Genomic DNA, 13,932 nt, shown 5'->3' on the forward strand with positions numbered 1-13,932 from the left:
TTGATGTATTGGATGCATCAAATATAAATGATGTTTCTTTGACAGTTTTGTACAATTTTTAACTTCAGTGGGGGTCAATATGAGAGGCAGCAGTTACATTATGTCCCAGTGCATGCGTACTGTTCTCATGCATACAGACAGTACACAGTACGGTAACAGCATGCTTATACTGAATTACAGTGCATACTGTGTAAGTATGTGATTTCAGATGCACCCATTGTGTTCGTTTCAAGTTCCAGTAACCTGGAGGAAATCATAAAGCTTTATCAACCACGTGCCTCGAATCAGTTGCATAATAAACAGTTGCTTTGTGTAAATGTTAGTGAATGGATCATACTCTTTATCCAACATGGGACGCAAGGATTCTATTTGCAAAATTTTTTTTTTTATTGTTAGAAAGATTTTTTTGTATAAAAATGAACATGCTCACACGTTTTCCAATGTGTTTTATAGAGAATTCAAATATCCAGGCACTGCAATGATCTATTTTTATATATATATATATATATTTCAATACATAAAGACATTATTGATCCATACGAATAAAATACATTTACTTGCCATTTCATTTGGTCAGCAGTTACATAATCTATTTTGCATCCCAGACAGTGTTGAAAGTGATAAAATAATGGAAAGTGGAACCACTTAAAAAAAAAAGTAAAATATTGTTTACACGACCACAAACAATCACACAATAGTTATTTCAGGAAAACGAAAAGAAAGGACGAGAAATTAATTCCACCTTAATTCCACCACAACATCTGCTGCTGTTTCTGCAGGGAGGACTAGCTGAGTGGTGAAGATCCCCAGAAGTGATCTGTCAGTGTGGAGCTGCATCCGTCTTGAACCCCCGAGAGCCCTGGGAGTTTTTATTCAAGTCCCTACAGCCTTCTGTTGGACCTCAAATAGGATGGTGCCACCTTAAATAGGTTGTTGCCACCTTAAATAGGATGTCGCCACCTTAAATAGGTTGTTGCCACCCACCCCGGACACACCTGTCCATCACAACACGGCCCCCAGTCCGGAAGCTCCATAGTCAATATGTTATGAACATGCTTTTTTTTCTTCATTTTTTTTTTATCTCAGTGTAATCTTCAGTTTCTTCATATTTCATTGAATCCTTTAATTGATTTCGATCAATCAAAACAAAAAAAAAAGTATCCACTTAATTAAAAAACTGCCCCAGGCTGTATTCTTCGAACATGTGTCTCATAATTAATTACAGCGGGGATGGCTGCGGACGGCCACCCGCACCGGTGCCGCTGTAACGAGGGTTACGGCCTGTAACGATGCTGGAACAGGGCAGGATGGCTGGCAGGGTTAGTTTTTGGTTGTCCAGCAGTGTAGCCCGGGGCAACCGGCCTCGCTTACACGACTGGCGATAGCGGCAAACAGCTAAACACAAAACACAGACGGACCACCCGGAGTCTCCACCGGTCCGGCCCCACCGATGGCAGGCTTCAGCAAAGTGGTACCACTTGACGATGCTCATTCCGCAAGACGTAAACGAAACAGCACGGACGGCATGAGTTCAGACAGGCATGCTTGACCCCCAAAAATAGCAAATACTCAGACACTGTTGCAATGTATCTTCATACCATAATCTTGATTAATACATAAAACCGTAGATGATCTTACTTTTTAGATTTTTTTGGGTGTAAAGACAGCTTATAAAAATGACAAATGTTTCATGTAACATTTTTGCAAGCTGCCATTTTTTTGTCACAAAAAATAAACAGCTCCTTCTTTGTCTCTGTAGAAAAAGTAATATTAAACCTGAATGTTTTCTGCATATTCCGTATGAACTGAAAAATAATTTGAAACTACTTTTTTCTTTGTTAAAAAGTGACCATGGCAAAAAAAGCACAAAAACAAAACTAAAAATAAATAGCCAAAAGAACATCCAATAATAACTGACGCTGATGAATCAGCTGACTGAAGATTTTTTTCAGCCCTTCAGCATCAAATAAACAAACAAAATGTCAAACGGCAGAATTCAGCACAAGAATCGGAATGATTATTAAATCATTTTTTTCATTTAATAGCACAGATAATTTTTCCCAACAAATAATAGCTAGCTAACACGTTGTGAAAATGAAAGGAAAGAGCGATGGAATATCAGAAAAGACAGTCCTACCAGTCTCACTGTCATTATACAGCGACGCCCCTCCCCCCTCCCCCCGCCCCCCAACTAACGTGACAAGCAGCTACCTTTCAGTCACTGGGGTATCATTACCACATTTGTTTTTGGCCTGTCCGGAACATTCCCTGAATCTGTGTATGGCATCTGCCTGACACACCTGCTCCCCTGAACATCCATCTCATGATTTGCTTATTTTTAATTGGTATTATTATCTTTTTTTTTCTTTTTTTTCGGCTCATAGGTTTTTCCCTCCCGAACCCTTTGCCCGCCTTGCCACCTTCCCGGTGCAGCAGCATTTCAGCGTGGATGAGTCCCGTCCTCTGCAGTGCTAAACCCAGGGGCATCGGGACAGGCTGTCTTCTCCTATATCGCGTGGTTGCTGTAGTTGATGTATGTCTGCTTGCTGGCCAGGGCTGCACAGGAAGGGAGGGAGGAAGAGAGAAAAACAGAGCTAAAGTGAACCGAAGGGACCTGCACAGGCGGGGGGTGAGGGGGGGGGGAGCAGGGCATCAGCTCCAGCCTCCAGAACCCTGACAGGTGGTATCTTCTGAGTGCGGGGTCTCAAAGGCGAAACTTACATTTTTCTGCTCTGTAGAGCACGAGGTAGAACATTGGCAGCAGCAAATGGGACACAAACATCATGTCGCCGATTCCCCCTCCCTGCACTCGCACCTGCTGTATGATTTCACCGCTGGCTGGAGAATAAACGTTTTGTTGCATTTCATCCAGATCAATATGTAAATAGTGTTGGACAGGCAGGCGGTGCTGAATAGCCGGTACAGATGCAACGGCAATAAAAACCCGCTTATTGCATGCGCTTGGAGCGCAAGTGTTTTCAGCGCGGTGCTCATATGTGAAGCAAAAGGCCTTTTAAACAGCAGATTTCACAGAGAAAGAGTTCTGGACTTCACCACAGATAGAAATATGAGTGCATGTGTTTTGGGGGTTTATTTTGGTTACTATTCAGACCAAGCCAGTCTATCTTTATAAGTCGTTCTCAAAGTACATAATTAGTATCTTGCATATTGGCAGGTTTTGCAGAAATAAAAATGTTGCATGTTTTTTACTATTGAATATCTGTGTCTGTTACGCAAATTTCTACTTGGAGGATTATGGTTTGTGGCCTGGATCCTCCGCATGGGGCTGACACCTAGATAAAGGGGGTGAGGCTACCCCACGATGCACTTAGCAGATGTAAAGTGAGCCTCACTGCCAAGATGGGGGGGGGGGGGGCATATCACTCAAACTCATTTGGCGACAATCACAACCACTGCGGTGCTGGGATGTTGCAGTGCAGTTGCCTTAGCTGATGGGACAGAGCAGTATGTATGAATCTTTAGACTGGGCTGCAACTGCTGAGGGGGGCAGGTAAGCAGGTAAACACCCCCCCGTCTTTTAGCCCCAAATGCCGATGATTAATGCACCATATTTAAATATGTACAGTATGTGCTGCAGGCACAAAAAGCCGAAGGTCTCAAAAGAAGGTGCTGGAAATTCAGGCCTGTCTGTTCTGCTTCCCTATGAGTGGAGCCCCACAGATTGTTACAGTATATGCATACAGATTGTCAATAGGGGAGCGGATTATGGGCCGGGAATGGTGATCAGTCAGGACTGAATTCAGGCCCGGACTGACACTGTCTCCCCCAGCGAAGGTGGCATATCAAGGCTCTGGTTTCTGTGCAGCCAGGCTATCGGAGGCTATCGGAGGCTATCGGAGGCTATCGGAGGCACACAGCGAGAGCTGCTCATTTACGGCTCAAAAGGCTTTTCAAGACTGACAAAGAATCTCAGACATATCATGCCCACACTAATCGGGGACAAATTAATTTTTTAAAGTAGAAAATCTATCAAGCAGTCAATACTGTTCATTATATGTGCAGCTGAAGCTCCTGCCTGCACAAGCTCATCCGAACTCACTGGTCCCCTTATGATGCACTATTTCCAGTGTAACAGGGTCACCTGTGAGGTCGGCAGACGGCAAACCCTGAAATACCCCTGATATACCCCACTGGTATATTCAGGGACAGGAGCAAACTGCTCAAAATCTCCAGCCACAATTTAAGGAGGAGAACCCATTGGAGTGGAAGAGTCCAAATCTAGGCATGTTAAATGTGTCCCTCTCTGATATAATTACCACAGACTCCCCCCCGTTAGGTGCTTCCTCATTTACATAAAGGCGGGGAGAAAGGGAATGATAATAATGACAGATTACATTCGGCCTGGTTTTGACAGGCCCCTTAATTTTCAAATATGATATTTCAGGAGACGTTTCAGACCGCACCCCGCGATGCTGTTGTGAGTCAGTCTGCTGTGGCCATGTGGACAAGGCCATCGATTATAATGGCTGCGGACCGCAGAGCCGCCTGCAATCCCTCTTCTCTTTAAAGTTCATTGCAGGAAGCATTTTCCCATTAAATCAGAGATCACGACTCCTCCGGCGGCTCACAGTGGCGGACACCTGGTGCTGAATCCGCTTAATCCATGCCACGCTGTGACTCACTATCGTTGGAAACTGCGCTCAGCTGGGCTACACCGTGGCTAATTCCATCTTTCTTGGTCCCCGGGTGTCAGAGGTCGTTCACTAATATCAGTCCCTGTCCAAAACCTAAACAGTGAGATCTAATCACCGATGGCTGGATAATTCCAAATGATAGGAACTTAGAAGATGCTACTCTTGGGTAAACTAAAGAAATTATACGGTAGCCAGCAGAGAATGATGGGGACACCAAGGTACAACCTCTGTAAGCCCCCCTCCCAGGTCTGCTCGGACCCCCTGTTCCCCACCTTGAGTCTCCAGACTCTCGCAGAGCTCCGACTTGGCCTCGCCGTTGGGCCGCAGACTCCCCCTGGGGTTGAACTTGTTGGACATGGTAGCAGCGGTGACCACGGCCTTGAGGCTGCGCGCACGCTTGGGTACGTTCTGCTCGGGGTGGAAGAGCACCACGTAGACCTTTGGCATGTACAGCAGGCCCAGCGAGACGGAGGCGCTGAGGCTCACTGAGATGGTCAGCGTGGTCGTCTGGATGTACATCTGTCATAGCGTGGGGGGCGGGCGGGGGGGGAAACAAGAAATAACAGCCCTGTTAACACAAGAACATTCTTCTTGGAAAAGATATTTTATTATCCACTGACCTATCCCATAATGCTCTCCACAGGGATGCCTCCTCGAAATTCTGGATGCCATGGCAAAATGTCACCTATGCCCCCCCCTCCAGACCAAAGACATATTTAAGGGCCTCTGACATGTGCAGGGACCCCCTGAATTTGCAGGGTATCCATGGTGACTCCCCTGGCTCTCTATGAGACACATATACAGCTGAGAGCAAGCTTGGGGTCGGAGTTGGGGGGGGGGGGGAGGTTGTTACAGCACGGGGTCAGCCAGTGTGCAGCACCCCTACAGCAATAAGGAGTTAAGGGCTTTCCGCAAGGGCCCAATGATTGCATCACTCTGTTGGCTTTAGGATTCAAACCGGCGACCTTCCAATTACAGACAGAGTCCTATCCCATCGCCCCCGATCAATGCCTCCTTCAATACCAGTGTTGATAGTGGGCAGAAACAATCTGGACAGATGGCTCTTAGGGTATCAGAGTACCTTGTCTATGAAGTGCAAGGCACCATGGAAAATCACAGAATCCCTGCTGTGGTGCCAGCCCTCCGAGAGGCGTGATTTCTTTGGCATTCCCACCCGGATTACATGTACCGGCCAGGAAATGTTTATGGCTGCAATTAGTGCCGTAATGATGCCGTCTGGCGTCAACAAAGTTGCGCGTGATCGAGCCTGCAGCGACGACGCTTAGCGAGGATCTGACAGGGCAGGGGTGTGTTGCGATTCCCGGGCGCTTGACCTGCCGCCTTGCCTGCCCTGCAGCCTGCAGGTGGATGTGGAGCTAGCTGACCCTTGGAGGACCCAGGTCACGTATCGGTCTTGGAATAGCTCTGCTATAAGCCGGTAAGCAAGTCTGGGCAGCGGGGGCATCTGCTTTCGTGTCCTTAGCTGTTCTTTCCTGTTATTAATGGGCTGCTTAGCAGAACCCGGTTGGCACACACTGGTGGAAAGACCTCCTGGGACGTGAACTTGGGATGTAGTTTTTATTTATTGCTCACCGGCTCAGTTGCTGTGCTACATGCTGTCCTTTTTCTTCCCCCATTACCTCACTCCCCCCCCCCCCCACCTCCCAACACCATTATCAGCAGCCACACAGGAGGAGTCACGTTAATTATGGAGCTTAAGAGGAACGGAGGGAGCGGATTAGCTTCTGGAAAGGCGCCGCGGCTGCATAACACGCAGGGTGCAGGCTTTGTGGCCTCGACATTGTCGCTAAACGACAGCCTGTGACCCCACTCCCCCCTCTGCTGCTGACTCGAGTCAGCGTATGTTACCCTGACAGGCTCGAACCAAAGTTCACCAAGTTTACCTGTTGATAATGAAGAAATTCAGGGTGTTTGCACCGCACATTGCATTGACTGACCGCATCGACCGTGCCATATGCTGTTTTAATTGGAAGTCGTGTTCAATACAATCAGCTTTGGCACTGCATCCCCCTGCCATTATCTTGACGACAGGAGGTTACCGGGCATGGACTCCAAATGAGATCCGGACTTTTTCTGTGCTGCGAAGCCACCTTCAAGATGCCGACCAGCTGCACAATTCCGCTCAATTCACTCGTTTCAGATGTTGAGCTGTGCTCCGTCTCATCATTTCATTTCCTTGGTTGCCCCCAGTGTTGCAGTTGACCCATACAGTTGTTTATTTTACTGAACAATCACTCCTGAATCTCTGGCCAACTGATGAATATTACCGTTTGTGCAAACAGGGCACCCCTGATGATTTTTGATTCATAGGTAATAATAAAATTTGGCCCCAGTACCGATAGACTGTCTCATTAACACTTTGTCTGCTCCCTCTCCATCTATATAATGCCATCGGTTTGCTTTGCTCTGGTGATGTTTAGCAGTAGGGCTCAGCCAATGAAGACACAGCCTCACTACAGAAGGTCATTGTAGGGGGATTGTAGTTTGAGTTGATGGGGGGGGGGGCATCTGAGATCTTTTCTGAGATAAACCAACTGTGCCTGTATGGCCTGGCATCACAGGACACCTTTAATGTCACCTTGACAAGGCAGCATGAAACGACCCCATATGTTTCCGCCACGGGACAGACTGACCCCGCTCCCGGACCAGACTGTGACATGGAAGGACCATCAGGATCACAGTCAGCTTTAGTTTCACCTGATCCTGATGTTCATGCGTACCATCTGTTTCTGCATGGGCACTCTCTGAAGCTCAGGTACAATGGGTGGTCTTGGTGAGCCGCCGATAATCTTGTCTATCCTTCTAAGAGCCTGCATTACGAAGCGAGATTTGTTGGTTGGCTAGATAACTTGTAGGATTTAAGGTACCCCATTTTAAATGGACTCTGCATTCATTTACATTTAGCCAAGATTACATTAAATCCAGCAACATAACCTGCTAACCAGAAATACAGTTTTGTGATACAGGGCCCTGTGGCCTGTACTACAAAGCTGGGTTACTGGTTTATTGGGGTAACTTGTCGGATTTATGGTACCACAGTTTAAATGGACTCGATATTCGTTTACTTACATTTTGCACAGACTACCTTAAATCTGACAAGTTACCCCGATAACCCAGTAACCCGACTTCGTAGTAGAGGCCACTGGTCTTTGCGGTCAGCTAGAGTCATTCGTTTATCACTCATTGCTTCACTAGTAGTTATGTATTTTTTCATGTGCGGTTTAGTTTAAGGATTATTACTGCTATTGATTTCTGTCTTATCTGTTGATTTCATTTATTATCTTGTTGAGTTAATGCGTTGCATCTTACTCTTAGCTGTGTCTTGTTATTCTGTTAGAGTTTGTCTCAGTGGTAGATTGTTAGTCTAGCACCACCTTTGAGCTAATTTTCAACTGACAATATACACAAACACTTACCTAAGTAATATTTTACCTTCCCATACCATTCAAGACATAGCAAATAGCAAAAAGTCTGTGTGGTATGAATACCCTTGTGGGTATACATGTATGTGTGTGTGTGTGTGTGTGTGTGTGGTCATGTATATATATATTGTGAGGACCAAATGTCCCCACAATGTGATAACATTCTGTTATTTTGACATTGTGGGGTAATTTTTTAGAATAAATTTATGAATGCTATCAAACAACTAAAAATGCCACAAGTCTTTCTTTGGTTACGGTTTGGTTAAGGTTAAGGCTGGGTAGGGTTATGGTCGTCTTGTTTGGTTACTTATGGTTAAGGTTAGGGCTGGTTAGGGGTTAATTAAGGTTGTCTTTGTTGGGATTAGGGTGTTTCCTACAGAAATGAATGAAGAGTCCCCATAAAGATATGAATACAAACATGAGTGTGTGTGTCCACGTGTCTGTGTGTCTGTCTGTCTGTGTGTGTCCACGTGTGTGTGTGTGTGTATATGTGTGTGCGTGTGCGTATGTGTGTGTGTGTTTGGAATCTTATGACTCTGCTGCTCGAGAGCATAAGGCCAACAAGGGCACATCTCTGGAGACTGAGGTGAGGACACGTCACTCCCCTGACCGGCCCCCTGCATCACTGAAGGGCGAATTTACTCCCCAGCCCAAAAGGACGGGCAGCCCTTCTCCACGGGCGATAGCAGCACGCAGATAATGACTGAGTGCTGCAGACTTACTCAGTGTTCATGCAGAATGCTTCACACCCTTCAGTCAGCCCAACAGTTTGCACCCTGGCTGGATTTTACGGAGATCTGCGGCAACGTCACTGGTTTTGCGTCTGGCTTAACTGGGGGTTTTACCTGGCTTTACTTTTGCAAATTACATTTTCTTGTTGAGCTGATTCCTCTTTGAAACTAACTTGCATCTTCCCACCAATGAATGATCTAGGCATCGACAATCCCAATTAAACCACCAGCAACTGCACATAACTGTAATGTCGGTGAGCTTTTTGTTTTATTCATCTTAATTATATTATCATATTTTTCTATTTCTCGTATCTTTCCTGCTCACAGGCTAAGAAAAAGCAATATACTTCTGAATCATCCGCAGTCATGCCTAAGCATGTGACAGAAACACACTGAATATTCTGCATATTGTCATCTATTATTTAACCTGCCTTTTTCTTGTAAACATCGATGTGGTTACACAGGGGTGTAACTTCAGAATTTTTGCTATAAATGTAGCCCGACGTTTCATTACTAGCCAGTGGGCTCAGTTTTTTGTGCTTCGCCCTTTGTCTAAATTAATAACCAGCCCTGGGTGTACAGCTGGAAATATAACCAATTTTTGCAAAAGCTACGCGCCAAATTTAGTGATGATAGTCAAAAGATTCCCAAGTCATTTAGCCTTTCCCTGTCATTTTGCATTTTTCATACTTGCATAATATTACATTATACAACTACAATTGACATGGAAAACAAAATATTAATTCTACTAAGAAAATGACTACTAAAACTGACAAAAATGGAGGACCGATTTATTAGGTCTCACAAATCCATCAACTAAACATAAATAAATATTTTTTTTAAAAAATCTCCACACAATTTAATGAGGCACCAGAGGGGAGGAAGTACTTGACTCACAGCCATTACCGTAAGGATGCTTAGGTGATGCGGGTTTGTATATTGATTAGATTCAATTGTCCCCAACATTAATTCACCAGTGACCCCCCCCCCCCCCAACATTAATTCATCAGTGACCCCCCACCCCCCCAAAAAAAAAACCGCGTAAACAAATAATAAACACCAAATCCATTTTTGCCATTTCTTTGCTATCCTTTCTACAGTTTCCGAATCACCGGTCCAATTTTATTTTTATTTTTCTGTCTGCAGCTTTACACTCTATACTTACAGTTCGTATTTTGTTGACCACTTTGCTGGCCCCAGAGAGATAGCCCCAGAGAGATAGCCCCAGAGAGATGGCCCCAGAGAGATGGCCCCAGAGAGATGGCCCCAGAGAGATAGCCCCAGAGAGATAGCCCCAGAGAGATAGCCCCAGAAAAGCCATCTTTCGCTGCCTAATCCCTTTTTGGGTTTCTTCTTTCTTCCCTCTTGGGTTTCTTTCTCACGCACTTTCACTATCAAACACGCTACAGCGTGCCACTCTGCTGGTCACCCCATGTTGCATTATTAAGGAGAGCAACTGAATTCCGTGGCGTTTCCAAAGTCACACGCTAAGAGAAAAAAACTGCTTCCAGCAAATGTGACCCAGGCAGTGATAGTGCTAAATTTGACGCACACTTTTTTAAACGAGTCAAACCATGAATCATTCCATTTATCCCATTACCATTTTTAGACCATTAATTTTATGCAGTGGTATATATTCATGAACTTAAAATCATAATTTTCAGAGGGGAAGAAACGAAAGGTCTAATAACCAGGTACTGGGGTGAAATCCGCACTCAGTGTGAGGAAGCAGAAACACGTCAAAGACAGCAGGGGAAGGACAAGGTACAATGTATCGATATACATATACATCAAACACCTAAGTACAATGTATCGATATACATCAAACACCTAAGTACAATGTATCAGGGAGAACAACTCACTCAATGCCTCACAAAGGGATCCTGTGAAAATGATGTTTCTATAATAATTGATAGACATACCTAAAATGGAAAGAGGTTATTTTAATATTAAGGTAAGGCTGAGCGGCGGACAACAGGCACGGAGCATATTCCGGAACGGAGGCCGGAACTGTCAACCTGAGAGTCATATACATCCCCTGAAAGCACACAGTGTTTGTACTGATACATTCTTTTCTTTGAATGTGCTAACATTCATCTGCGATCCTGGCAGAACTCGATCCCTTATGATCAGTGTGCTTCGTTCACCAACACCTAAAGCAGATGTGATATGATTATTCTTCTGCGTAGAAGAGCTAGGGTGAGTAAAACTGACTGGAGAGACATGTCTAGACCTGCCTCAAAAATATATAAATATACAATGACCTTGGGATTGTGCCATAACCACAGGTTATTAGTTTTATGCACTGATTGCTTTTGCTATTTAATTTACCCTAATATATGAAACATTTTTGGTTCAGCACGAAGAGACAGGAGACAACAGACAAGGTGCAAGGTGACACAAAAAACACACTTAAAAACATACTAACTCAATTACCCTCCTGGACTGGATTACCAATTACAAATTTGGGGCATTTTTAAACAATGCCCTGTGGCCCTGCTTGTTGGATGACTTGTAGCATTACCATTCCGGGGCATTTTTAGACAATGCTTTTCTGGAGAACTTCTGTGACAAAAGTGTCCATCCAGAGAGAGTATAATAAGGGTTTTTTATGTCTCAAAAAATTTCTCAGAGACAAAAATCCAGCCAACCAGACAGACAAGCACCTCATTAAGGGGCTTGATGTTAATTGTGTTACTAAAATACTTTTCAGCTTGTGAAGCAGTGAAGACCACCCTACCATTTACCTGTCATTTCCAATAACTTACAAATAATTCCTATGGAACATTTCTGTCTATGATTCTGGCACTAAAACTGTATTTAAGGATTTCCTTCCTTAAGTGATTGTTTGGTGCAGTAGTAAACTCTCTAGCCTAGCAAGGTATTTTCTTTTAGCTTATCATAATTAAATCTCAAACGCAACTGAATGACTGAGGCTTTCATAAGTACGGGTTAAGAGGAATACAAACGCCTCACTCCAAATTTCAAACACTGAAAATCTGGTCGATATAACTGCCCTAGAAGCCTTAACCTTCTAGAGATTAATAATTTAGGGCCACTTTAGTATGCAGCATACAAAGTACTTATATCAGTTCATTTTTAACCACCAAGGATTCTGTATGACAGATTTGATTTTTCTGACCTAGACAAACGATGCACTTTGGAAGCATGTATAATATTAGCCTCGTGTTAGCTTTGCTCATCTGAAATGGTCAACTGTAACAGTAGTGAGGGTTTTATCTTCTGCAAGACAATTTATAAGGATTTTGTTGTTGTGTTTTTGGAGATCTCCTGCGCACCAGCAGGGGGCGATCAGCACCAAGCACGCTGTTGGTAACTGTGGTTTATTTTTTTTTCATAGTCGGTCACAAGAAGCGCCAACATGAAATGGACAACAACCACATTGGTCCAACCATGGGGCAGGACTGTCTTACAGTCTGCACTGGGGAGAAGAACAGGATAAGAAAGAGAGGGCAAGCCGGCTGTTCAGGCTCTGGGAATAAGCTCACCCTGAAGGCACCGCCTCCTCCAGACAGACTCCGCCCCCAATCTCATGCCACTGCCTATAGGTCAGAAGAGGTGCTTCTCTTCGTCACCACCCCTTTTCTATATTTCCCCCAATTCCACATATAAATGATGCCCATCGATGGGGAATCTGCTTACAGCCTCGCCTCCCAAAACCTCTTGCCGACAATAGTCTGGATCTGTCTACTGGTGAAACAATTATACCGGAAATAAGGTTTGCATTAGATGACTGAGGCACATTCACTACCACAAACAAGTCCCTGACTCCCCTTCCCATTTATACCCTCATGTTTAACATACTGCTTTGTTATTTTACTGCATTCTGCAAAACAACAGCCAACTATCCTGCAGCTCTCCCAGCCAGTGTTGCCTGGAGCTTATCCCAGGGAGCCCAAAGATCAAAGCAAAGGCACGCCTTGGGCGGGATGCCAGCTCACTGCGGGGGCACACGCGTCCACATCATACACACTGGATGCTGATTAACCCAACTGCATGCTTTTAACTGCAGCAAGAAACTGCCATATTCCAAGAAAGCCCACGTGAGCGAGTGAGAACATGCAGAGAGTGGAGGCGTGAAACAGTCACGTTTGTTAAAGGCGGCACTGCAATTCCACTGTACAGTTCTGGTCTAAGGAGAAATGACATTAAAACTGAACTGAATAAAACAGATAAAAAATATTTGCAATGCACGTGTGCATACAAAGAACGTAACTGTATACGTCTAAACAAATATGTCATTTTAACATTTATATAAAACTGCCCAATATATATTTATTTTGTAATCATTATGGCATGTTAGCTTTCATATTAGCCCTGTGCCTTATTAATCACCTTTATACAGTGGAATGAAAACTACAGAAGCCAGACATTCAGGTGAAAGGCCTTGGAAAAGTAGCATCTTTCTTTGCACTTGTCCATTGCGGTGAAAAAACTCAAATAACTTGTCTGTTGACGTCTGTCTGACATATCTAGGGAAAAGCGCGTTTTTTCAGGATTGACGGCATTGATCTGTACATTTGACTTGTGTTATAAGAACCCAGGCGGCATTATCTGATGAATTGGTAGTCACAGTAAAAGGTGATTCAGGTCAAAACAAAAGTCAGAGCTCTTGGACAATCTCTACGCTTAAGTAAAGCTACAAGGTTAGCTCAACTGGCGTTTAAATAAGGTTCAGGCAGGCTTCTGAGCTGAAGCCTATTTCAGGACGCATTTTGTTTTGCTTTAGAGAAGCGCCTTTCACAGGAAAGTACTTGAGAAGGTTTACATCTGGGATGAGAAGGTGCAGGTTGAAGACCTTAGGCTGCCTGGCTGCATGACTCAAAGTGCAATCTATGTAATTTAGCTTTCTGCGAGATCCAACATTAATCCAAAGCCATCGAAGCTGGATCGTAGCTCGAGAGCTGGTATTAAGGTACCAAGGTCATGTGTCTACAGAACAGAAGATAAAATTATCAAGAAGCACATGACCAAGTACAACATATTTCAAAAAATCTAAAAGCCATTCTGCTGATTACTGCCCACCAACACACATACCCAGCTTTTATGCAGAGTTATCTTTTTTTGCCAAAGTTGTTGCCA

General features: G+C 44.3%; 1 protein-coding gene across 2 annotated transcripts in view; it reads right to left on the minus strand.

Moving 5' to 3' along the window:
* Nucleotides 1-363: 363 nt before the first annotated feature.
* LOC111855051 (metabotropic glutamate receptor 4-like) overlaps nucleotides 364-13,932 on the minus strand; it is a 253,692-nt gene continuing 240,123 nt past the window's right edge. For both annotated transcript variants that reach the window (XM_023833665.2, XM_023833666.2), the window contains exons 10-11: nucleotides 4,928-5,174; nucleotides 364-2,556 (exon numbers count right to left, since the gene is read on the minus strand). In XM_023833665.2, coding sequence (XP_023689433.2) covers nucleotides 2,507-2,556; nucleotides 4,928-5,174 — 297 coding nt within the window. In that variant the 3' untranslated portion in view covers nucleotides 364-2,506. The remainder of the gene's footprint in view (nucleotides 2,557-4,927; nucleotides 5,175-13,932) is intronic.

The sequence above is a fragment of the Paramormyrops kingsleyae genome, chromosome 8, assembly GCF_048594095.1.
Source record: "Paramormyrops kingsleyae isolate MSU_618 chromosome 8, PKINGS_0.4, whole genome shotgun sequence".
Lineage (NCBI taxonomy): Eukaryota > Metazoa > Chordata > Actinopteri > Osteoglossiformes > Mormyridae > Paramormyrops > Paramormyrops kingsleyae.